This window comes from Cyprinodon tularosa, unplaced genomic scaffold, assembly GCF_016077235.1.
Source record: "Cyprinodon tularosa strain WSP-4 unplaced genomic scaffold, ASM1607723v1 ctg797, whole genome shotgun sequence".
In the NCBI taxonomy this organism is placed as follows: Eukaryota; Metazoa; Chordata; class Actinopteri; order Cyprinodontiformes; family Cyprinodontidae; genus Cyprinodon; species Cyprinodon tularosa.
In genome coordinates, this window is record NW_024039559.1 from 125420 (window position 1) to 149605 (window position 24186).

The following is a 24186-nucleotide window of genomic DNA, read 5'->3' on the forward strand; positions in this document are numbered from 1 at the left end:
ACTACTGGTGGTTGGCATTGGTCGCAGTACCGCCACCTTCTGCTCTGGAGTGTAAACGCTTCGCCTATGAGAAAAAGGAGCAGCGCATGAACCGAACGCAACACACGCGAACCAAACCGAGACAGTCGAACTGAACGGATCGCATCCCTAGTTTGGACAGATGATTGCTTTTTTGCTCCGTTGGTCACGTAACTCCTCCACTGCGCGGTGCCTGCTCCATCTTTGTTACTAGTCACTGCTGTCGGGTGCCGACAGCCACTGTGACATCAAATCCTATAATTCTTGGATATATGTGCCTCTTCTCAGGCCTTTCTTCTCATACACTTTTTCTCTTAAGACCCTCTGCAGTTTTCAAAGAACTGCATGAGAAAGGTGATCTTCAATGACTGTCTGAAACCATAGCTCACCACAAATATACACCTGAAAGTGCTCATGCACAGCAAATAACTAATGGCACTAGCAATAATGACGGCCTTACGTAAACATATAACTATAGAGTTATTTAGGAGGACCACTTATTTAGATGATCAAACCTGAAAAACAACATCCTCCACTATACCTGTAAGGCAGGTATCCCCAAAGTTGCTCCCAGAGGGCCACTGTCCTGCAAATTTGAGATGTTTCTCTGCTTTAGCACAGCTGATTATAATGATTGCAGTTCAGCAAAAGCCTATTAATCAACTATAAATTAAATCAGCTGCGTTTTAGCAAGGAAACCTCTAAAACCTTCAGGACAGCGGCCCTCGAGGACCAACTTCGGGGATGCCTGCTTTAAGGGAACAATGACTAGCTTGAAGATGCAATGTTGACGTTACAAACAGTACTTTCTCAGAAGGAAGGGTTTTCTGAGAAGTAGCCAATTAAACGCAATTTGCTTTTTCTGGTTGAGTACACCCTCAGCATGAAAAAAGGAGAGCCAGCGCACGGAAAGAGTTCCACAGTAGGAGTGAGAGCATGAAAAGCATGCCACCAGTGCAGGGAAGGAGCATGCACTCATGGTTGGGACGTATTGAGAGCCTCACGGCATTAAATCTGCATGCATTAAATGTTCTCATGGAGAGTAGTTAACATGGCTGTGTTTTAAATAATTAATGCTTGGATGAGTATTTATCACACAAGCATTATTTTGGCAGAATTCTGACTTCATATACAGTCTATTTCCAAAGCTCTATTAGATACAGTAGGAAAAAAAATAATTTCTGTCACTCTCATAAGCATTTTGATAGTGCTTTTTATGTATTTTCAAATTCAAACTATTCTTTTAATGTTCTTCTCCAATCAATCAGTGAAATTAAAGTCGATAAATTGAACATTAGCAGTCCTATGAAGAAATTGGACATTGTATAAGCACTGCTTCTTCAAAGAATCATGGTGATCATAATGATGACTTTAGGAAGGAATGATCTGGTCATGGCAGATCTAAGAAGCAACCCTCTAAAGACATTAGGTTCTTAAACCACTATCTAGTTAATGATCTTTAGAAGAGGGCTAAGCTTCTTTATTAGCCTTATCAACATTTCAAAGATGGCCTCAGATAGTCTTGCACTCTCTGCAACAGACTGGTAAAATATCTGCAACATCTAGGTATAAACATTGAAGGAGCCAAACTTCCTCCAAAAGCACAGCCCACTCAATCTCTCCTTGTGTAAGTCTTTTATGCTGCCTCATCTTGTGGTCCAGATGAACACCCAAGTAAGCTTTCACTGTATTCACTTTTCCATGGTGGAAATATCCTTGGATGCAGTCTTGCTTTTCCCAAGACTATTGATGTTTTGCTTGAATTCTGTGTGGTTTGGCTTAAGATGACGGTGCGACTAACCTGACTCCGCCAGATGGATTTGCTCCGCATATCCATCTGGAAACCTTCCGTTGAAGTAATTTTGGGAAGGGGCGAAAATACTGGTTAGCTAATTGGTCTATGTTGGTGATAGACGGGCCAAATAAACCAATCAGATCAACGAAGCATATGACGTACTAACAGAGCGACGACGAAGAGGAGCCAATTGATAGATCAAACTCTTGCCGAAACCAGTCGGGAGAAGAGCAAAAACCTCTTTTCCTCTGAGAAAAGCCTCCAGAGCAGTGTTTTGCTCTTCTTTCAGTGAAGAAATACTCTGTAATTCCCATAAAACTTGCTCGATAGCCACGCTAACGCTAGTTTCATCGGCTGAAGCCGCCATGTTCTTTAGACTGAACTGTCGCACTTCTCGTTGCATCACACCTCAACCTGCCTCAAAGCCAACGCTGATTGGACGTTCCTTTGGTGAACTGCTCGAAATTTTCTTTAACGGAGAGTCTCCAGACTGATTAGCGAGTGAAATCTTGAAAGCTCGCGAGATCAGGATGGTCTCACGAGGCTACTGTGCGACAACTACACAGAGTAATCTGTAAGGTGTCTGTGCTCACCCTCTGGTACGCCCAGGTATTTGCAGATGGCATGACTCTGACTTGTACTGGGAAGTCTGAGTTGTTCAGTATAAACATTCATTTTGGGAATATGGTTGCGGTCCGTTTGTCAGGAAGGTACTAATTTGTTTGAATATTATTCTTAATACCTCACTATGTGTTTAGGTACCCTTGAAAAAACAAATTTCTCCTTGAGGGACAAGAATCTGAGTCCGACTTTGTTGTCCAGAGTTTCTTTCACACTAAACCAGGCTGGTTGGGTATGAAAGAGGAAAACATAAACCTCCCAGTGCTGGTTTAAGATGACCCCTAAATTTGCCTGGTTTTTAGGGGCTTGTTTACCTTCTTGAATACGTCAATAAGATGTTCTCTGGAACTTTCAAGATGTATGACATTTGGTCAATGGGGCTATACATGTCCAGCACTGATGGACAGGGTTTCCGGGGAACTGAAGGAGGCAGCATGTCTTTCATGGTACTCTAATCTTTTCTCTTGACAGGCTTAAGTTGAAGAGATGCTTCAGGGTACACAAATTCCCTCAATACTCTTGGATTGATGCCACATGAACCTGGATTCATGTTTTGGTTTAGTCTCTCCAGGTGTCTGCAGTGACTCCTAAACTTAGAGAAAGAAGGTTTAGACAAAGGAGGCACCAGCTTGATACACCATGACGTTGATACTTTGATCCAGGCATCCCATTGGTCAGTCCTCGAGGGCCGCTGTCCTGCAGGCTTTAGAGGTTTCTTTGCTTTAGCACAGCTGATTTCGATGATAGCAGTTGAGCAAACTTCTGGTAATCAGCTGTCAATAAAAAGCAGCTATAGCTGAAGCAAGGAAACCTCTAAAACCTGCAGGACAGCGGCCTTCGAGGACCGACTTTAGGGACGTCTGCTTTAATCCACCAAAATAAGATGGTCAGAGCTGTGTCTGTATGTCTTTTTGTGTTTCTAAGAATGAATTCAAGCATGCATGTGTGGCTGTGCGTGGCTGTGTGTGTGTTTGTATAATGTTTTGTTGTACTTTCTATTTCCCCACCATGCTGCTCCATAGGGATACCATGTGAGTCCTCTTTCTCTAGCTGCAAAAAACTACAAAAAAAACTACAAAAATGCATCATCTTCACTGAGCTGGCGCCACTGCTGCCCTGACTGGAAGGGTAGGGGTAATAGGAGGGGATAGGGGCAGCACTTCCAAAGAGATAAACTGACAAACTTAGTGGGCCAAAGAAGAATCAGGTGGGCCTTCTCCTTGGCAACAATGTGGCATTGATTCTCTGCTAAGCACAGCACAGGTGAAGTAACGTCGTGAGAAGCTCTTTAAAGCAAAGAGGACCTGAATGACAACAGGATTTTTTATAACAATGTATTTTTGTGATGTCACCTTCAGAAATCTGGCAGAGGGCGATTTGCCTCGTTTCTTGTCTTATAGAATTGGTATAGATCCATACGACACAAAAAAAGACATGCTAGCAGCATCTGCAAAGATTATCTGAGGAGAAGAACCCATTTTGCTCTTTTTCCTCGTGCATTACCATCTCATTATGTGTCTCCCTCTTACCAAATTGATTGAACAGCTTTCTAATGGTTTCGCAAAGTCATTTGCTGCTTCTACCCAAATACAGTTTGCTAGAAATCCCAGAAAAAGAAATATGTCCATTGTATATTGAATCAGAACATTTAGATGACTATTATTATTCCTTTAGCTCGCAGGTCTTCAATGGGGGTCCACGGTGGTACTGCATGGGGGTCGCCAAAGTTTATGTTGATAAGACTTTTTTTTTAATATTCCTCCCTCTGCAATTTTTTCCACTAATTGAAATGTCTTTAAATCCACATTAACATGAATTCAACACACTGTAGTAAACAGATAAATGGAGGCAGAAGATGTCTTTCAGTCATCAATGCACACATTCAGCGACACACAGGAGCTCTTTCCACCTGTCCCATCAACCAGGAATCAGAAATACTTTAATAATCCCAGGGAGAAATTACTTTTGTTACATTACTCCATCTGTAATAGAGTGACTATCGGACCAGTTTAACCCTACAACACTATTTCATACAATATATATAATTAGGGGGCTCCCGCTCCATCTCACCATCAGTTTGGGGGTCCTTGGCCTGGAAATCTTTGAGGACCCTTGCTTTAGGCTCTTTAGTCTATTTGTGTGGCCCTGGTGTATGGAGTTATAACAAGTTAGTGTTGTTGTTTCCCATTGTGACTTCCTTATGTAGAGATCTGTTTAAAAACAGGAGATACTGTAGAATATGATGATCGTGTTTGTTGGTTCAATTGCTCCTTGTTCCAAATATCACTTCCTCTTCCTTAGATTCTTCAGTTATTATGGAAAAAACATGAGAGAATGCCTTATACCATTCTTCCAAACAGACAAAACCAGTGAAAAGTAGCGCCAAAGCAAGGCGTGGTTTGGTCCACTCTATAAAGCCTGGAACTCAACGCGATTTCGGACACTTTTAAATGAAAAAGCTTCCTGGGTTAAAAGCGGAACGTCGTCAAACTTCCGTCCAGTGGATTGTTTTTTAACTCAAAACAAGTTCAAAAAGACTTTTTGGCCAGGTCTAAGACTGTAAAACTTGGTTTAACCTTTTCATAACATGAGGACCCACATTTGGGTCCTCAGCACTCGCCCCAAGATGGTTTTTAGACATGTAACATATTCTCTGGGGTCTTGCCTTTATTTTGATACCAAAACAATTAAAATAAACTCTGTAGTTCTTGAGATATGTTCAATGTTATTTTCAAGCATATTTCTCGAAAACAGGCCTAGTGTCCAAGAGCTTAAATGGGCAATTTTTGCGGTGTTGTCTCTTTGGAAGAGCACCTGCCCTGCTTTCCTTTCATCAGTAGTTACATAATTGTCTTTCCCTCTCTGTGTTAATTTATATCTGAAACAAAAGTTCCATTTAGTTTTGCTCTCAGCTTAAGACTGCTGCTTCTTACTGTGTATACAGGATCCTGTATCCTGTAAACGTGCATCCTGTGTAAACAGGATGCATGTTTACATGAAGACCTGTATAGATTTCTAGTAATGTTGAAATAGAAATAGAAATTTAACTCACAATGGAGAAATTCACTCTCTGCATTTAACCCCTCCCCTTGGGGAGCAGTGGGCTGCCATTGTGTGGCAACCAGGGAGCAGTGTGGGGTTAAGGGTCCTGCTCAGGGACCCAGATAGGGGTCAATGTACTTGCAACCTTCTCAGAGCACAAGTGCACTGCTCTAATAGCGTTTTTTTGTTTTTGTTTATAGAAATAAATTTGTTAGGAGTGGATTTGGACCACATCTAATGCACCAATTGAGTTAACTTTTAGATTGGTTACTGGTTAAGTTTAGACTGCATTTGGAACAATTTGCAACTGTAAAGCACCAGGTTGCTTTACAGGAAAGAAAGCAACACCAATTAATAAAACAGAATGTGAAACACTGCTTCAATTAAAAGCCGAAGAATAAAAATAAGTTTTAAAAAATGATCCAGGCTGTGGGCAGATTTAATTTGAACAGGTAAAAGGTTCCACAGAATTGGAGCAACAACAGAGAAGGCCCGATCTCCTTTCCTCTTAAGTCGAGTCCGAGAAACGTAGACTTCTCGACACAGACTGGAATTTCGACACACTGGAAAAAGGATCTAAAAATAAGTAGAAATGTCTTAAATTAAGTGTATTTATGCTTAATTTGAGTAGGTAAATTAGATAGTTTGCTAATGGAATGAGTATTTTTGCTTTTAAAATAAGAAAATTAGATAAAATGCACCTGAAATAAGACAATGCAATTGTGTTTTATTATTGTAAGTGTAAATTGTCTTGTTCCATTGGCAAAATCTCTCTTTTACCTACTAAATCCAAGAACAAATACACTTATTTTAAGAAAAAACAACTTATCTAGATTTTGATTTTTTTCCAGTGCACAGTCATTGATCAAGACATTAGCCATTAAAAGCTGCCTCATCATCTAGTATATTTAGATTTTTTGAAGGGTCGTTGTAACTCTGAGCCTCTTTCAGGTCTCATTGTGTTAAACATTTACTTAAATTTTATTTTAATTGAACCATTTTAAATCAAGGCAAAAAGCCAAAATAAGTGGTTGTCAGTCAATTTTTACCTCTGCTCTCTCTCTGTAATGTTGCATTGCCTTTATTGTCTCAAACCATTAGCAACATTATAATTAATCTACTGCTGATAAGCCTTTTCTATATGCTGAGTATAACATTGTTAAAAGCAAGATTTTTTTTTTAAGGACAAAGAAAAACGTTTATATCCAATGTTGACAATTACTCGTGATATTCTTGTGTTTGCAGATTTAAATGCAGCTGCACCTGCTTACTCACCTGCTTTACACATTAGTTGAGTGAAAAAAATTGCTTTTTGTTTGCAATTTCTAAACTGGATCATCATAACTCTCATTCTAAGTTTTAGAGAGAAGATTTAGAAAGCCTCCAGACACATTCCCCACTCCCCAAGTTATTTAGTGTCTGGCAGTGGGAAGATAAACTCAACAATATGTTTTATTAGCAAGAAATCAGAAACTAAGAATCTTTTTTAACTGCTGAAGAACTAGAAAAAATACAGACTGAAAATAGTAATGGTAAATTCTAATTCTTTTCTCATTTTACTATTACACAATGTTCCCAGCACTCCTTTAACACCCCAATCACGAGGGCATAAATCAGATGCTGACATTAGGGGTAATAGATTCCATTCATCTGACCAACTATATTATAAAAGTGTGAAAGCATGAATGTTGAAGCATATTATCCTACCAAAAACTGCATCCAAACAGTATTTTCTGACTGCAATGTCACAAAACTTAAAATTGTGACAAAGGCCGATATATCAATACATTTTTAAGCAGTAATTAACGCAGAATAGTGATATTATCAGATTTAAGCATGACAAATATAAAGTACAGCTCTGTTTTTTATGTGGCTTCTGAGCTTTTTTGTTCCCGACAGTTGGCTCCATCCCTCCAAAGCATGTCCAATGTTCTTCATTCTTTGTTTTTTGAGAGGGGCATGAAGGAAGCCACCTATGTTAAGAAAGAATAACCAACCTTAAACAGAGAGAGTGGACTCCAGCTTTCAAAAATCTACAATGCAGCTATTGAGATAATCCCTTCCCATTATCATCACAACCCCCACCCCCTGTAAAGGAGAGTGGAGGACCCACACTTAGATGGGTATGGGGCATTTCAGTCTAACAAAACAAGCCAAACGACCCTCATTCCAAATGGATGAAGCCCTTCGTCTGTTCCAATTAGCATGTTTTCAAAACAAAAACAAGGCTTTCTGGGCTACTGTATAAAACCTCAAACTCAACGCTATTCCTGACATTTTAAATTGAAAAAGCTTCCTGGATGGGAAGCAAAACGTCTTCAAACTGGGAAACAAAGTCCAGTGGATTGTTTTTATTTTTTTGGAACTTATTGTTGGGTCATCATCTGATTACCCAGGTCGAATCCGTGGAGGTATTTTTTCTCAGATAGTGTAACTACTAGGCTGGAAGCATGCTTGTTTTATTCCAGTCATGGTTAACAAAGTCATTGATGCAAGCAAAAATTCAATTCAGTTTATTTCCATAGCGCCAATTCACAACACATGTCATCTCAAGGCACTTTACAGTTCACCAGATCATACAATCAAATTGATTCAAAGTTTTCTATCTAAGGAAAACCAGTTGATTGACTTGAAGGCAATCCCTCACACTAACCATGCTTGTAGCAACAGTGGAGAGGAAAAACTCCCTTTTAACGAGAAGAAACCTCCAGCAGAACCAGGCTCAGTGTGAGCGACCATCTGCTGAGGCCCACTGGGGTTCAAGGAGACAGAAGCAGAGATACAAAAGGAAGCTGTAAAAGGATGAAGAGAGCACATCCAAGTAAATCACAGTCAGAGAAACAGGACTACACTGAAAAACAGGCCAAGCTCCAACATCTAGGAACAAAGGTGTTGATGGCAGCAGCACAGCTGATATTTCTCTCCAGGATGGATTCACAGCCGAACAGGAACAGACCAGATGAAGCTACTATGAGAAAAAGCAGAGAGAGCAGAACGTTAGAGATTGAACTAACAGATTCTGCAGAGTGGGAGAATAGAGATAGAATGAAGCAGAATGATGAAAAAGGGGTCCCTATTTGCAGAGGAAGGGAACCGGCTGAATTGCAGAGATCCTCGGCATAATTTCCATTTTTATCTAAAAGTCAGCAAGGAAGTGTCTCCCCCAAAGCTCCCGATCTAAAGTAGCCGAAGGTAGAAAACAATCATTGTCAGTCTTGAAGGAAAGTACTGCTTTCTAGGAAAGACTGAGCTCTGCCATTTAACAAGGTGACAAAAAAAAGTCTCAGCTTATTTTTATTCTTTTTATTAAAGGCATACTATGCAACATTTTTCAGTTAAACAAAGGTTTTCTCGGCCGCCCTGGTGGTCTGTAGGGGAAATACCGTACTTGCAATTGCAGGAGCCCTAGGCCCGCACCCACAGGCTCAGAAGTCTCGTGGATCGCGAGAGTTGGTCTTGCTTTACGGCGAGAACTGCTACACGCCCCCAGTGAAAGGCATGCTCGTTGCTAGCGCAGTGGCGATATTTGTGCATCTATCATGGCAGAACCAGCGAGAAAACAACCAAAGCCCATGTCGGAGCAGGCAAGAAAGCCTGTCTGCTAAGCTCAAAACAACCGTGCCTGGCTTGACGGAGAAACCAGGAGAACAGCTGAGCATATTTACGACAGTGCACTTTTACTTTCGCCCTCTGGGGGGAGCCTCGCTGGAAAATCAACACCGGTTGCATAGTATACCTTTAAGATCTGAGGGCCGGGAAGGAAAAATGGAAAATCTTAAAAAATGACTTTCGTAGAGATTAGACGAATAAAACAGTTATTATACTTGTAGAAAACTAACGGTTGTTGTTGTTGACACGAATTTAAAAGTAGTGTAGCTTAATATGGCTAATAGATCTAGCTAAAAGAGGCTAACCTGTTAGCTACTGTGTACAGTAGCGAGTACAGTGATGACCTTTCTGTGACGGAGTGGTCGAATAAGGCAGAGGATTTCTCTTCATCAGAGACAAATGGAGGGGTCTTAATTGGTTGAGGACAGTGGTCCTGAGCCGACCCCCCTGAGGCCTCTGAGCAGCGGATGGGGACGGTTGCTGAGCAATCATTTGGTGATTATGGGTTCTATGCAGATCAGTGTCCCTTACTGGTTCTTTGTTCCAGTACTTGTGTGCACCACCTGTCTTGCAGGGCCTGTCCTGCCCTCATTTGGTTCAAACTGGCTTCTCATTCTGGCTATTGCCTGAACTGCCTCCCACTTGCCACCTTCATCCTCGCAGTAGCCCTTTCCGGCCTGCCACCACCCATCTGCCTACATCTCCAGTTCAGACGATCGGATCCACCTCTTTTAACATTATAAGTGCAACACCAGGTGTGGCTGAATTATCAGGTTCTTTGATTCGTAACACTTTGAAAAAAGTGGATTTTCAGGCGTCCGTTAAATATCTACATCAATGGCTATGGCATTTTACTGCAACAGAAAAGCATGTATTTTATTTTCTGTCTGTTGAAGTCACCTGACATTTACAGGACTTAGTACATGATTGCCTAACCATTGTTCTCTAAAGTCAAAGGTGGTCTATTATTGTTTTCCATGACTGTAGATGTTTGCGGTGGTAGGGCATAAACACAAAAGGGAACAATCTTCTCAGTAAGTAAGGTGTCAGGATGAACTTGGGTCTTCCTCAAGTTTTGTTTATTCTTGTCGCCAGTAGTGACATATGCCACCCATCCATCTCCTTGACATAACTGGAATGCTCTCTTTTCATTCCAATTGGGAAATAGCTCCTAGATATAGACTTTTGTCAACTAATTTATACTCCAGGGAAAAAAATAAGCTGTGGATTGTGGTAAAACTTCCATCCATCTTGTCCCGCTTATACCGTTAGGGTCGGAGGTGGGCCAGTGTCCTTCTCTGACAGTCTATGGGCGTAAGGCAGGGTACACCCTAAACAGGTCGCCAGTCTGTCGCAGGGAAACACTAAGAAATACAACCATGCACCTACTGTAAGGACAACTTAGAAGAGCCAACTAACCTAACAAACTTTATTGTCATTTTGTTAAAATGAAATTTCAATGCCAGTAATGTCCGTGGACTGAGGGAGGAAACCGAAGTACCAGGAGAGAATGAACACATGCACAGGAAGAACATGCAAACTACATGCAGAAAGTAGTGTTGCGCCAATGCCATTTTTTGGCCCTGATATGATACCCAATACCTGGTAATGCAGTATCGGCCGATACCAATACCATACCGATACTGTCTGTTTGAAATTGATGTTTGTGTGTATAATTGAAGAACTGCATACTACTTGGATGTAAAAGATTGGCTTTGTCAAGCTGCTGCCTACCTTTGTGAATCAGGAAAAACACTAATACAAAGTGAATCCAGCAGAATGTTTTATTGCCTACCTGTAATGGGTGACAATAAAATAAACTCTTGGCTCTAAAAATGGTATCGGTGCCCTATTTGTTGGTTCTCTTTGTGCCGACACATGCAGAAAGAACCTGGGCCGGGAAACGAACCAGGCACCTTCCACAAACTGCACGGTGCAGCCCTGGGAAACAGAGGCTGTATCACAATATGTGTACTTTTGTGTTCTCATGTGCTCGTGTAATGTCATCAGCCTCAGGTCTAGTACTGTTCTAATTCATAAGAACAAAAGACCAAGAAAAGACAAAGCCCCCGGATGTTGTTCTCGCCCCTTCCTCTTTACCCAGCATGCATCAGAGCAGGCCACTCCGTTTTCCAGACTGACAGCTGTCCAGAGATTTTAAAAGTACTCACTTTCCGTACTTGAGTAAAAGTACAGATACTTGTTTTAATAAATACTCTGGTAAAAGTGGAAGTACTGATTAAACTTCTTTACTCAAGTAAAAGTAACAAAGTACAGGTGCTGGTCATAAAATTAGAATATCATGAAAAAGTAGATTGATTTCAGTAATTCCATTTAAAAAGTGAAACTTGTATATTATATTCATACATTACATACAAACTCATATATTTCAGATGTTTATTTTGTTTAATTTTGATGATTACAAATGACAACAAATGAAAATCTCAAATTCATCATATCAGAAAATTAGAATATTACTGAAGACCAATAAAAACAAAGGATTTATAGAAATGTTGGCCAACTGAAAAGTATGAACATGAAAAGTATGAGCATGTACAGCACTCAGTATTTAGTTGGGCCTCCTTTGGCCTGTATTACTGCAGCAATGCGGCGTGGCATGGAGTCGATCAGTCTTTGGCACTGCTCAGGTGTTATGATAGCCCAGGTTGCTCTAATAGTGGCTTTTAGCTCTTCTGAATTGTTGGGTCTGGTGTATTGCATCTTCTTCTTCACAATACCCCATAGATTTTCTATGGGGTTAAGGTCAGGAGAGTTTGCTGGCCAATTAAGAACAGGGATAACATGGTCCTTCAACCAGGTACTGGTAGCTTTGGGACTGTGTGCAGGTGCCAAGTCCTGTTGGAAAATGAAATCTGCATCTCCAAAAAGTTGGTCAGCTGCAGGAAGCATGAAGTGCTCTAAAACTTCCTGGTATGTGGCTGCGTTGACCCTGGACCTCAGAAAACACAATGGACCAACACCAGCAGATGACATGGCACCCCAAACCATCACTGACTGTGGAAACTTTACACTGGACTTCAAGCAACGTGGATGAAGTGCCTCTCTTCTTTTCCTCCAGACTCTGGGACCTTGATTTCCAAAGGAAATGCAAAATTTACTTTCATCAGAGAACATGACTTTGGACCACTCACCAGCAGTCCAGTCCTGTTTCTCTTTAGACGCTTCTGACGCTGTCTGTGGTTCAAGAGTGGCTTGACACAAGGAATGCGACAGCAGAAACCCATGTCTTTCATACGTCTGTGTGTGGTGGTTCTTGAAGCACTCACTCCAGCTGCAGTCCACTCTTTGTGAATCTCCCCCACATTTTTGAAGGGGTTTTGTTTCACAATCCTCTCCAGGGTGCGGTTATCTCTCTTGCTTGTACACTTTTTTCGACCACATCTTTTCCTTCCCTTCGCCTCTCTATTAATGTGCTTGGACACTGAGCTCTGTGAACAGCCAGCCTCTTTAGCGATGACCTTTTGTGTCTTGCCCTCCTTGTGCAAGGTGTCGATGGTCGTCTTTTGGACAACTGTCAAGTCAGCAGTCTTCCCCATGATTGTGTAGCCTATAGAACTAGACTGAAAGACCATTTAAAGGCTTTTGCAGGTGGTTTGAGTTAATTAGCTGATTAGAGTGTGGCACCAGGGGCCATCAATTTTGAACCTTTTCACAATATTCTAATTTTCTGATATGATGAATTTGAGATTTTCATTTGTTGTCATTTGTAATCATCAAAATTAAACAAAATAAACATCTGAAATATATGAGTTTGTATGTAATGTATGAATATAATATACAAGTTTCACTTTTTAAATGGAATTACTGAAATCAATCTACTTTTTCATGATATTCTAATTTTATGACCAGCACCTGTAAAGTATAAAAGTAAAAGTAGAAACCACTTTTTTCATGCCGTTGCCTACATTTTAAATGGATGTTTGCCAATAGGACTAGATCTCCGTTGTGTTCATTTTCAATCATCTCGTCGTCCATGCTACTATGCTAACGCCACCGCCACCAAGCTGCAATGATTTGCCGCGAATGAATACCGCCGAATCTGTCGATTCATCTTGTAGTGGTGCGTCAAATGCAGCGTAGATTCCCATCCAATTAGATCGAATTTGGTATTGATGACGTGAAAAATAATAACGGTAACTCCATTGAAATGATTCAAAACTAAAGTAACGAGCCAATTTAAAAAAATGTAAGGAGTAAAAAGTTCAGATATTTGTATAAAATGTAAGGAGTAGAAGTAAAAAGTCGCCATAAAAATAAGTAGTAAAGTAAAAATATCAGAAAAATCTACTTGAGTACAGTAACGAAGTATTTGTACTTCGTTACTTCCCATCTCTGCAGCTGTCCCAGCATGCACTGCGGCAGCAGCAGCTTTCAGGTTAGCGCTCACAGAGTTCAGAGTATTAAGTGAAAACGTTCACTTTTCTGCTGCCGTTGCTCTACAAAAGTACGTTCTAAGATCATTTGAAGCGAGAACATTATACTTTTAAGCTTCATTATATGGCCCATTTACTGAATTAGTGTATAATTTAAAACGCGGCAATCAGCGAAGCTCCGAGGCTAGCCGTAGCCAGGGCTCACTTGGCGTAGCCGTGTGTGAACTACCGCTGGCTCTGATGGAGTTTATTTTGCTTTATTTGGCAAAATGTTCATTTGATTTGTGTTTATCTGACTGTTGATCATAATTACCTCATTAAATGAAAAAAAAAGCCATAATTTATTATTATTTAGAAACTATTAATATCTGGAGGTGAAACTTAGCTCCAGACTAGCTTTGAACGTGGTTCCCGTTCTCCTTGAGTCCACACTTTCCTGTGTTCTTGTGAAGAACAAACTTGCAGAGAAGATAGAGAACTCGCATTCAAGCGAATTGAGAAACGGCCATGTTCCTTAAATCTCTGATCAACTTAAACGTCTTTAATTGTAAATGCGAAAAAATGCATCATTTTTAATTCAATTGGTTTCAAATAATCATACCATTTGTTCTGCTAAAAAAAAGTGTTTAAATTTGTACTGTAGGATATTTCCCTAATTGCTAAATGTACTGACTTCTAGAGTTTCGCTGCTACAATAAAATACTGATTTATTTCAAGGCTTTTTTCACATCTTGGCGATGCTGCTGTACTTTTTAGGTTTGGTCACCTAGGTCTTGTGTCATAAACTCCTCTTATGTCGTTGATGGAAGGGTTGACCATAGACGATGATTTGAACCAACTGTTGAAAGTGTTATTTTTTATATTTAAGTTTTCTTTCTTTTTTTAGGAAGAAGACATTTAGATCAGACTCTTCCCATTGAGGTTCCAGTGTGCTTAATGTGTTTTATGCAGTTCTGGATAATTACAGGTGCTGGTCATAAAATTAGAATATCATGAAAAAGTAGATTGATTTCAGTAATTCCATTTAAAAAGTGAAACTTGTATATTATATTCATACATTACATACAAACTCATATATTTCAGATGTTTATTTTGTTTAATTTTGATGATTACAAATGACAACAAATGAAAATCTCAAATTCATCATATCAGAAAATTAGAATATTGTGAAAAGGTTCAAAATTGATGGCCCCTGGTGCCACACTCTAATCAGCTAATTAACTCAAACCACCTGCAAAAGCCTTTAAATGGTCTTTCAGTCTAGTTCTATAGGCTACACAATCATGGGGAAGACTGCTGACTTGACAGTTGTCCAAAAGACGACCATCGACACCTTGCACAAGGAGGGCAAGACACAAAAGGTCATCGCTAAAGAGGCTGGCTGTTCACAGAGCTCAGTGTCCAAGCACATTAATAGAGAGGCGAAGGGAAGGAAAAGATGTGGTCGAAAAAAGTGTACAAGCAAGAGAGATAACCGCACCCTGGAGAGGATTGTGAAACAAAACCCATTCAAAAATGTGGGGGAGATTCACAAAGAGTGGACTGCAGCTGGAGTGAGTGCTTCAAGAACCACCACACACAGACGTATGAAAGACATGGGTTTCTGCTGTCGCATTCCTTGTGTCAAGCCACTCTTGAACCACAGACAGCGTCAGAAGCGTCTAAAGAGAAACAGGACTGGACTGCTGGTGAGTGGTCCAAAGTCATGTTCTCTGATGAAAGTAAATTTTGCATTTCCTTTGGAAATCAAGGTCCCAGAGTCTGGAGGAAAAGAAGAGAGGCACTTCATCCACGTTGCTTGAAGTCCAGTGTAAAGTTTCCACAGTCAGTGATGGTTTGGGGTGCCATGTCATCTGCTGGTGTTGGTCCATTGTGTTTTCTGAGGTCCAGGGTCAACGCAGCCACATACCAGGAAGTTTTAGAGCACTTCATGCTTCCTGCAGCTGACCAACTTTTTGGAGATGCAGATTTCATTTTCCAACAGGACTTGGCACCTGCACACAGTGCCAAAGCTACCAGTACCTGGTTGAAGGACCATGGTATCCCTGTTCTTAATTGGCCAGCAAACTCTCCTGACCTTAACCCCATAGAAAATCTATGGGGTATTGTGAAGAAGAAGATGCAATACACCAGACCCAACAATTCAGAAGAGCTAAAAGCCACTATTAGAGCAACCTGGGCTATCATAACACCTGAGCAGTGCCACAGACTGATCGACTCCATGCCACGCCGCATTGCTGCAGTAATACAGGCCAAAGGAGGCCCAACTAAATACTGAGTGCTGTACATGCTCATACTTTTCATGTTCATACTTTTCAGTTGGCCAACATTTCTATAAATCCTTTGTTTTTATTGGTCTTCAGTAATATTCTAATTTTCTGATATGATGAATTTGAGATTTTCATTTGTTGTCATTTGTAATCATCAAAATTAAACAAAATAAACATCTGAAATATATGAGTTTGTATGTAATGTATGAATATAATATACAAGTTTCACTTTTTAAATGGAATTACTGAAATCAATCTACTTTTTCATGATATTCTAATTTTATGACCAGCACCTGTAATCATCATCATCTTTGAAACACTTCACTAATGCCCTGAGAACAATGCGGTCAAAGTTGGGAATAAACTCTAGTTGTTGGAAATATCTGTTGCCCTGGATTAGCTTGAAAGTGGTGCCAGCTCTTCTCCATGCTACCCCCGCCCCTGCCCAAAAAAACCCACCACAGTATATTGAGAGCTTTAAAAATGTCAAATCCCCTCTGTTTGCATAATGACGCCTTTTACAGAGAAGAAAGAGCAGAAACATCCACAGTTAGAGCTAATAATAAAAGAGGAAGAAGTGACACCTTTAGCATCTCTCCCAGCATATTTATGGGTTATGTTTACAGCAGGAAGAAGCCCACTGTACTGCACTGTGTTGAGCAAGTTGAAAAGAATGCGGCACATTTCAGCCCGCACTGAAGACATGACTCATTCTCTGCACGCCTTCATGCCAAGATGAATGAAGTTTGCATACTAGTCATTTGTAATTACAATATTTAACCATCTGATCAAGTTTAGCCCCCTGGCAGCTATCAAAGGCCAGCTGGTGAAGTGTTGGGATGCAGGTAAAAGAGACAAGGGGTGTCGAATTCAATGAGCATCTTCCTTTCATGTTTTACAAATGAGAGCCGGTCCTCAGAGACACTTCGTTCCCTTTCCCAGGCCTACATTACAGCGCCTTCGCACTTCTGCTCTCAATATACTGGCTTTGAAGCATGCAGGATGCAGACAACTTTTAATTCCTGCATGATACAACACGGACTGCTTCTGTGCATGTCATTAAAAGCTGGACTCCTGCAGACCACACACTTCTGTGGCACCAAACTGCTCACAGGAAATCTTCCCCCTTGACTTTGAGCATGAACGTGAACACGAGGAGTGGGAGTTTTAAGCACTGCAGAAGGCATGAGTAGATAACTAAGGGTATTTGATAGCAATGAACTGTCTTGGAGGAGGTTATTGAGCCAAAAAAATCCTAAATAAAACATGTGATTCTTTTTTCTTCAAGAAACCAAAGTTTTTACACTTTTATTTCTCTGATCAACTTAATTGACAACAGGCGATTGGCTGAAACTAAATTATGAAAAAAGCCCCCAGTTAACCTTGCACTGATACAAATTTTCTTTCATTTTATAGATCCTTTTGCTTTTATACATTTGACACCATCTGTATCTGTATATTTAATACTAAAGCAATGTTTAAAGCAAGGGTTTCCAAACATTTCAGCAATTGCAGCAGATTGGTAACCCCTTAAAATTCATATTAACCTACTCTATATTTATATATCCATACAAAGTAAAATAATTAGATCCAGTTAGAGCATCCTTTTTAAAGGGACATTTGATGATTATATTAAATGTATTTTTAATTTTCTAATGCGACATTTAAATATTTAATGGTTTTACAATTGAATGGTATTTTTTATATTTTTTAGATTACAAAAAGTAAAAAAATTACATCTACTTGCTTCATTGTACATTTATTTATATAATCAGACATTAACATATAGGGTGACCAGATCTGAAGAAAAAAAAAGTGTGAAACAACTAGGACATTTATGAGGCACAATGCTCTGAGAAACAGCTTTACACTGGAAAAAAAATCAAAATCTAGATAAGTCATTTTCTTCTTAAAATAAGTGCATTTGTTCTTAAATTGAGAACGTAAAACAGACATTTGCCAATGGAACAAGACAATTTACATTTAAATAAGGAAACACAATTGCACTTTTATTATTTCAAGTGCAAATTATCTAAATATCTTATTTTAAGAGTAAAAATACTCATTCCATTGGCAAATCATCTCATTAAGCTACTCAAATTAAAGGTAAATGCACTTAATTTAATACATTTTTACTTATTTCTAGATCGTTTTTCCGGTGTAACTGTGTTGGTCAGTTCTATACCATTTTATATAAACATATAAAAATTATTTACCTGCTCTGTTTCCAGAGCATTGTTCACAGGTTGATCAAAACTTTTGCCACTTCCCATGCACCTTTTTCTTCCTTTGGCACATTCTTCGCCTTTGACTATTTGAGCTGATGTAACACCTACATTTCTTCACTATGACATCAATAAAGTCAGTCAGTCAAAATCCATTAGCGCCTTTTAACAATCTTTTTGTGTTGAATTTGTTTTCTAATTGGACCCAGTCAAAATCTGAACGTTGTTTTGATTTGTGGGACAGCGAGAGAGGTGAAAAATGTGGCACTCTCCAGCAGAAATCAGGACATCTGGTCACCAGAGATGGCAAAAGTACTCACTTTCCGTACTTGAGTAAAAGTACAGATACTTGTGTTAAAAAATACTCTGGTAAAAGTGGAAATACTGATTAAACTTCTTTACTCAAGTAAAAGTAACAAAGTACAGGCTTGTAAATTTACTTAAAGTATAAAAGTAAAAGTAGAAACCACTTTTTTCATGCCGTTGCCTACATTTTAAATGGATGTCTGCCAATAGGACTAGATCTCCGTTGTGTTCATTTTCAATCATCTCGTCGTCCATGCTACTATGCTAACGCCACCGCCACCAAGCTGCAATGATTTGCCGCCAATGAATCCCGCCGAATCTGTCGATTCATCTTGTAGTGGTGCGTCAAATGCAACGTAGATTCCCATCCAATTAGATTGAATTTGGTATTGATGACGTGAAAAATAATAACGGTAACTCCATTGAAATGATTCAAAACTAAAGTAACGAGCCAATTTTTTAAAATGTAAGGAGTAGAAAGTACAGATATTTGTGTAAAAATGTAAGGAGTAGAAGTAAAAAGTCACCATAAAAATAAGTAGTAAAGTAAAGTAAAAATATCAGAAAAATCTACTTGAGTACAGTAACAAAGTATTTGTACTTCGTTACTTCCCATCTCTGGTTATAGTTAAAAACTTCAGAATGTTTTCAAACTGTTTTTATCCGTTAGCTACTTTATGCTGGACAGAGAAATAAAAACATCATTGTTGTTGGGAGGTTGAAAAAAATAAAAAACGACTACAGACATTAATATATGGAAGTAAATCTGTGTCGCTGGGATTTGAATTAAAAATGCCACTGAAATTTAAATGTTGTATGTTTGTTCTTACTGTTTCAGTGTTAAAATATATTCAGAACACATTTTTGACCTAAAAAAAATGTCATTGTCATTATTTCTACACAGTTGAAATTTCATTTGTTATTTTCTCTTCAAGCTAAAAATTCACATTACTATTTCAAAGTGATTACATTTTCAATACTTATTTTTCAGTTTAATTTTTCAATATTAAAAAAATCTGCATATAAAAAAATTCAACCTTTCAAAATTCAAACTCAATATTTTCACGGTTTCTTAGTCACGTGACGTGACGCTTGTGGCGCTCATACGGAAGGAAAACCAGCATCATGGACCCGGTCATGCAAGCTAACGCTAACTCAACTGTGAGTTTATTACTTTAATTTTTCTGTAGTTGAGTTAGCGTTAGCTTGCATGACCGGCTCCGTCATGCTGGTTTTCCTTCAGTATGAGCGCCGCAAGCGTCACGTCACGTGACTAAGAAACCATAACGGGATTGGCTGGGTGTTGGACGCCACAATCCATTGCTAATGTCTGTGACCTGAAGTAACCCTTCCCTTTTTACACTGAATTTAGACGCTGAATTTAAGACGATGAAATAGAGCCAGTTGAATCTCAGGAGGCTGAAAATATTCAGTTTGAATTTTGAAAGGTAGAATTTTCTTATATGCTAAAAAATAAGTATTGAAAATGTAATCACTCTAAAATAGTTATATGAATTTTTAGCTTGAAGAGAAAATGACAAATGAAATTTCAACTGTCTAGAAATAATGATAATGAATTTTTTTTTTAGGTCAAAAATGTTTCCTGAATATATTTTAACACTGAAACAGTAATTACAAACATACAACTTTTAAATTTCAGTGGCATTTTTTATTCAAATCCCAGCGACACAGATTTACTTCCATATTAATAAAGAAAAACAAATTCTGAATATGACTGCAGGTCAATGAAAGCTAGACATTTCTGGTTACCCACAGAAACGTCATATCAAGCATTAGTGTCATAATTGGGCAACTACATCCTGTCATCCAATTTTTTTATAATAATAATTGAACTTTATTGATCTCTGCATTTAACCCATCTCCTTGGGGAGCAGTGGACTGCCATCGTGGGGCGCCCAGAGAGCAACGAGGGGTTAAGGGTCTTTGCTCAGAGAGCAAGAGTGGCAGTCTGTGGGAGTGGGGCTCGAACTCAGAACCTCAGGATTCCAAGCTCTATGCCCCAACCGCTAGGCCGCCACTCCCCATAAATTATAGATAAATCAACATTAGTCCAGTTTATATAATGTGTAATATAAAGTGCACAACATGTGGAGATGCTCTGGAAACTCAGGCGAACCTGAAATGACACCAACTAACCTAGAAAGAGGTCATCCTTGACTTATTAAAATACTTCTTTGAGTTTAATGTGCTTTGAAAACCAACAATGAAACATATGGAGAGAATTTATTTTGAAATAGATCTTTACCTGCATTGCTGGCTTTATATTTTTTGTCATTTGTAAATATAATTTTGTTCAAAACTTCAGGTACTTATAAATTTGTGTTCAAATTAAATACAAATACAATGAAATTATGAAAATAAAGATACACATGCAAATCTGATAATTTTCACATATACAAACCATTAAATGCATTCACAAGAAACACATGGACAATAGGACAGCTCACACAAATCAGGTTACGAGTTCACAAAGTTTTTTTGCGAGACATTTCACGCTTCTAGTGAGCTCCCAGATTCGTGTACATGGTGCGTTCAAATGCTGGTGGAAAACCGGGTAATTTTTTTTCCGTGTGTTTCATGTGAATTTCATGTGCGTAGATATTTTTTTTTATTAATTGTATTTGAATTTGATTTTGAAGACACACAAGTTTCTTATGCACCAAATTATATTTACAAATGGAACAAAAATACAAATCCGGCAATCCAGATACAGATATATTGTTAAACAAAATTCTTTCCAAACTATGGAGTGAGTTTTGTTCCATTATGTTTGCAAGCAAAGATGTTTTGTAAATGGAAGTTTGAAAAAAAAATGCATCCAAGAATTGAAACTTCAAAACAATTTTTTACAAAAAAAAACAGGTTTCCAAAGTAACTTAGCAGATTAGATTAAATATTATATTTTATTTTTTAATTTTGTTCTTAAGAACTTTTTTATAATGAGTTTTTTTTTTTAACTCCCTTTTCAGATTCAGTTTGCTCTGTACGGAGCCCCCTAGGGGACATGGGGAATTTTTTTTTTCTTTTGTGTTCCCTCGCAAAAGTATTGCGTTACCTCGCAAAACCTTTTGCGTTACCTCGCAAAACCTTTCGCGAAAGTTTTGTGTTCCCACGAAAAACCTTTTGTGTGAGAATGAAAAACCTTACTTCGTTAAAGTTTGAAAGATATTCACAGATTCGGACTTCCAGGATCAATAACTCTCGTTGTTGAAACACAAATGGCGCCTCTTTCATGTCCTGATAGCACAGACTACGTACTACAAGAATGAATCAAAAAGCGTTATTTTTCCAAACCAGCTGTTGCAGTGCGATCACCAAGAGCCCCTTGGTGTGTGTGGTGATTTTGGAGTCTCTGCACTTTATTGCAGTGGAGTTATTGATTTTTATTTGCAACGTTTTGCTGTTGTTTTAACATTTGCAGACGGTCCCTAACCACTCGCCTGGCTGCTGCCTGTGCATAGAGATCAATGTAATACATCCAGCTCGGAGAACGGCTTGTTTTTCTCGAAAATAACGCTTTTTGATTCTTGTAATACATAGTCTGTGCTATCAGGACATGAAAGAGGCGCCATTTGTGTTTCAACAACGAGAGTTATTGATCCCGGAAGTCCGAATTTGTGAATATCTTTCTAACTTTACCGAAGTAAGGTTTTGCGTTCCCACGCAAAAGGTTTTGCGTTCCCACGCAAAACTTTGCAAAAGGTTTTGCGAGGTAACGCAAAACTTTCGCAAAAGATTTTGCGAGGTAACGCAATACTTTTGTGAGGGAATGCAAAACAAAAAAAAATCCCCATGTCCCCTAGGGGGCTCCGTAGCTCTGCATGGACAGAAACAAAATACTTTTTATTGGTCATTTGATTTATTGGACTTTAAGTGAAGAGAATGCGATTTTAAAAAAAGAACGCAATTCATAAAACACGAAATTCAATCTGAAAAACAGAAATCTGAAAAAAATATTAAATACAGATTCTGTTAAAAACAATAACAAAGTAGAAAAAAATAAAGTTTAAATGAATAACAGAAGCAGAAATTAGTGAAATAAAATCAAAGAAAACTTTTTTCTAAGTTTCATTTTTGGATTGCATGCTACTAAATGCCTTCTTCACTTCAAACAATAATGGAACAAAATTCACTCCTAATTCCTCCAATACATGTGTTTTTAATTCTGGGGTGAGAGGTGGTGATGTACCTAAAACCACGTCAGATTTCAAACCACAAATAACTGGTTTTGCACAAGAACTTTTGCTACTTTGTTTTAGAGAACAGCGGTCTCATAATGCATCATGAACTTCCTCCTTATTTTCCTCCAACCACTTGCCTTATGTGACTCAGAGCATCCTGCAGCTCTTTAGCATGTTAGCGTTTCTGAAACTGTTTCCACCTTTTCTGAGAATGTCTCGCATCTCTCCCTGTCTTTATCGTTTCAGGTATCATGACAAACAGGAAGTGACCAGTAACTTCCTGGGAGCCATGTGGCTTATCTCTATCACCTTCCTCACCATTGGCTACGGTGACATGGTGCCGCACACGTACTGTGGGAAAGGCGTGTGTCTGCTTACGGGAATCATGGTATGTTCTTCTTGGGTTTAGGTAAAGATCTCTCTGAACGTGTGGAAGGAAAATTCATTTTCTATATTATAAATGCACTTCTGCGCCTTTAAAGAGCGTGAATGGTACCCCATCAGAGGTCACGCACCGTTTCTGTTGCTCGTTATATTTCTAAACATGTTGCATCTGTAAAAACTACGGAAGAGGATTAGGGCCAGTGCAAAAAAAAAAAAAAAAGTTAACTAATTTTTTAATTTTATTTCAGTTTAGTATGAGAAAAAAGTCAGAATTCTGACTTTTTTCTCGGAATTCTGACTTTTTTTCTCAGAATTCTGACTGAATTCTGACAATAAAAAAAGTCAAAATTATGAAATTAAAGTCAGAATTCTGTTGAAAAAAGTCAGAATTCTGAGAAAAAAGTCAGAATTCTGAAAAAAAGTCAGAATTCTGACTTTTTTCCCATGTTAAACTGAAATAAAGTTTAAAAATCAATTAACTTTTTTTTTTCCCAGTGGCCCTAATCCTCTTCCGTAAAAAACAAAACATTTTAGCATATTTTATATTTTCAATTTCCTGTTTCCTCTCTCAGATTGGCTTTTATGAATGGTATGGCTCTTGAAATTGTTTTTACGGATCCCCTTTTACAGACCACATTTTTTATTCTGTGCCCCCATGAACCCCCCCACCCCCCCCCCCCTATATTAACGCAAGGATAATAAAAAAAAGTATCTACGGAAGCTGAGAGCGGTCGTGTCCCTCCGATACTTTTCACTGTGGTTTTCTTGAGAAAATGAGTTAATTTTTTTCTTTATCTAAAGAGAATGAAATCCGTTTTCTCATAACGAGATGATTGGTGCGTGTTAAACCAATTACATCCTTCAATACCACAACAGCGGGAGATGATTTAGGATAAGTATAAGTCATGGCAGCCTATTTAATTCTGTAAATAATCCTACGTTCAACTTTTAGGTAACGAGACGACGTTGGTGGTTTGATGATTTGCTTCCACTTCTTATTCATAAGCAATTAAACCTATGCCTCCTCCGCCTAAGCACCAGTGTTACGCCTGTAACAGGTATAAGATTCATTAACCCCCAAAATGAGTCCAGATTAAAGATTTTCATTTAAAATAGTGTTGCGCTGATGCCATTTTTTGGCCCAGATACCGATAACCGATACGTGGCTATGCAGTATCGGCCGATACCGATACCATTCCGATACCATCTGTTTGAAATTGATGTGTCTGTGTGTATGTATGAAAAACGGCATGTAAAATAATTGCCATCATGGCTTTGTCAAACTGCTGCCTACCTTTGTGAAGCAGGAAAAAGACTAGT

General features: G+C 38.8%; 1 protein-coding gene across 4 annotated transcripts in view; it reads left to right on the forward strand.

Annotated features, from left to right (window-relative positions):
• LOC119774002 (small conductance calcium-activated potassium channel protein 2-like) overlaps positions 1 to 24186 on the forward strand; it is a 173663-nt gene that overhangs the window by 111675 nt on the left and 37802 nt on the right. For 2 of the 4 annotated variants that reach the window (XM_038271257.1, XM_038271259.1), the window contains exons 5-6: positions 3457 to 3465; positions 22729 to 22870. In XM_038271257.1, the coding sequence (XP_038127185.1) occupies positions 3457 to 3465; positions 22729 to 22870 (151 nt within the window). The remainder of the gene's footprint in view (positions 1 to 3456; positions 3466 to 22728; positions 22871 to 24186) is intronic. The other 2 variants (XM_038271261.1, XM_038271258.1) reach the window with 1 other exon arrangement.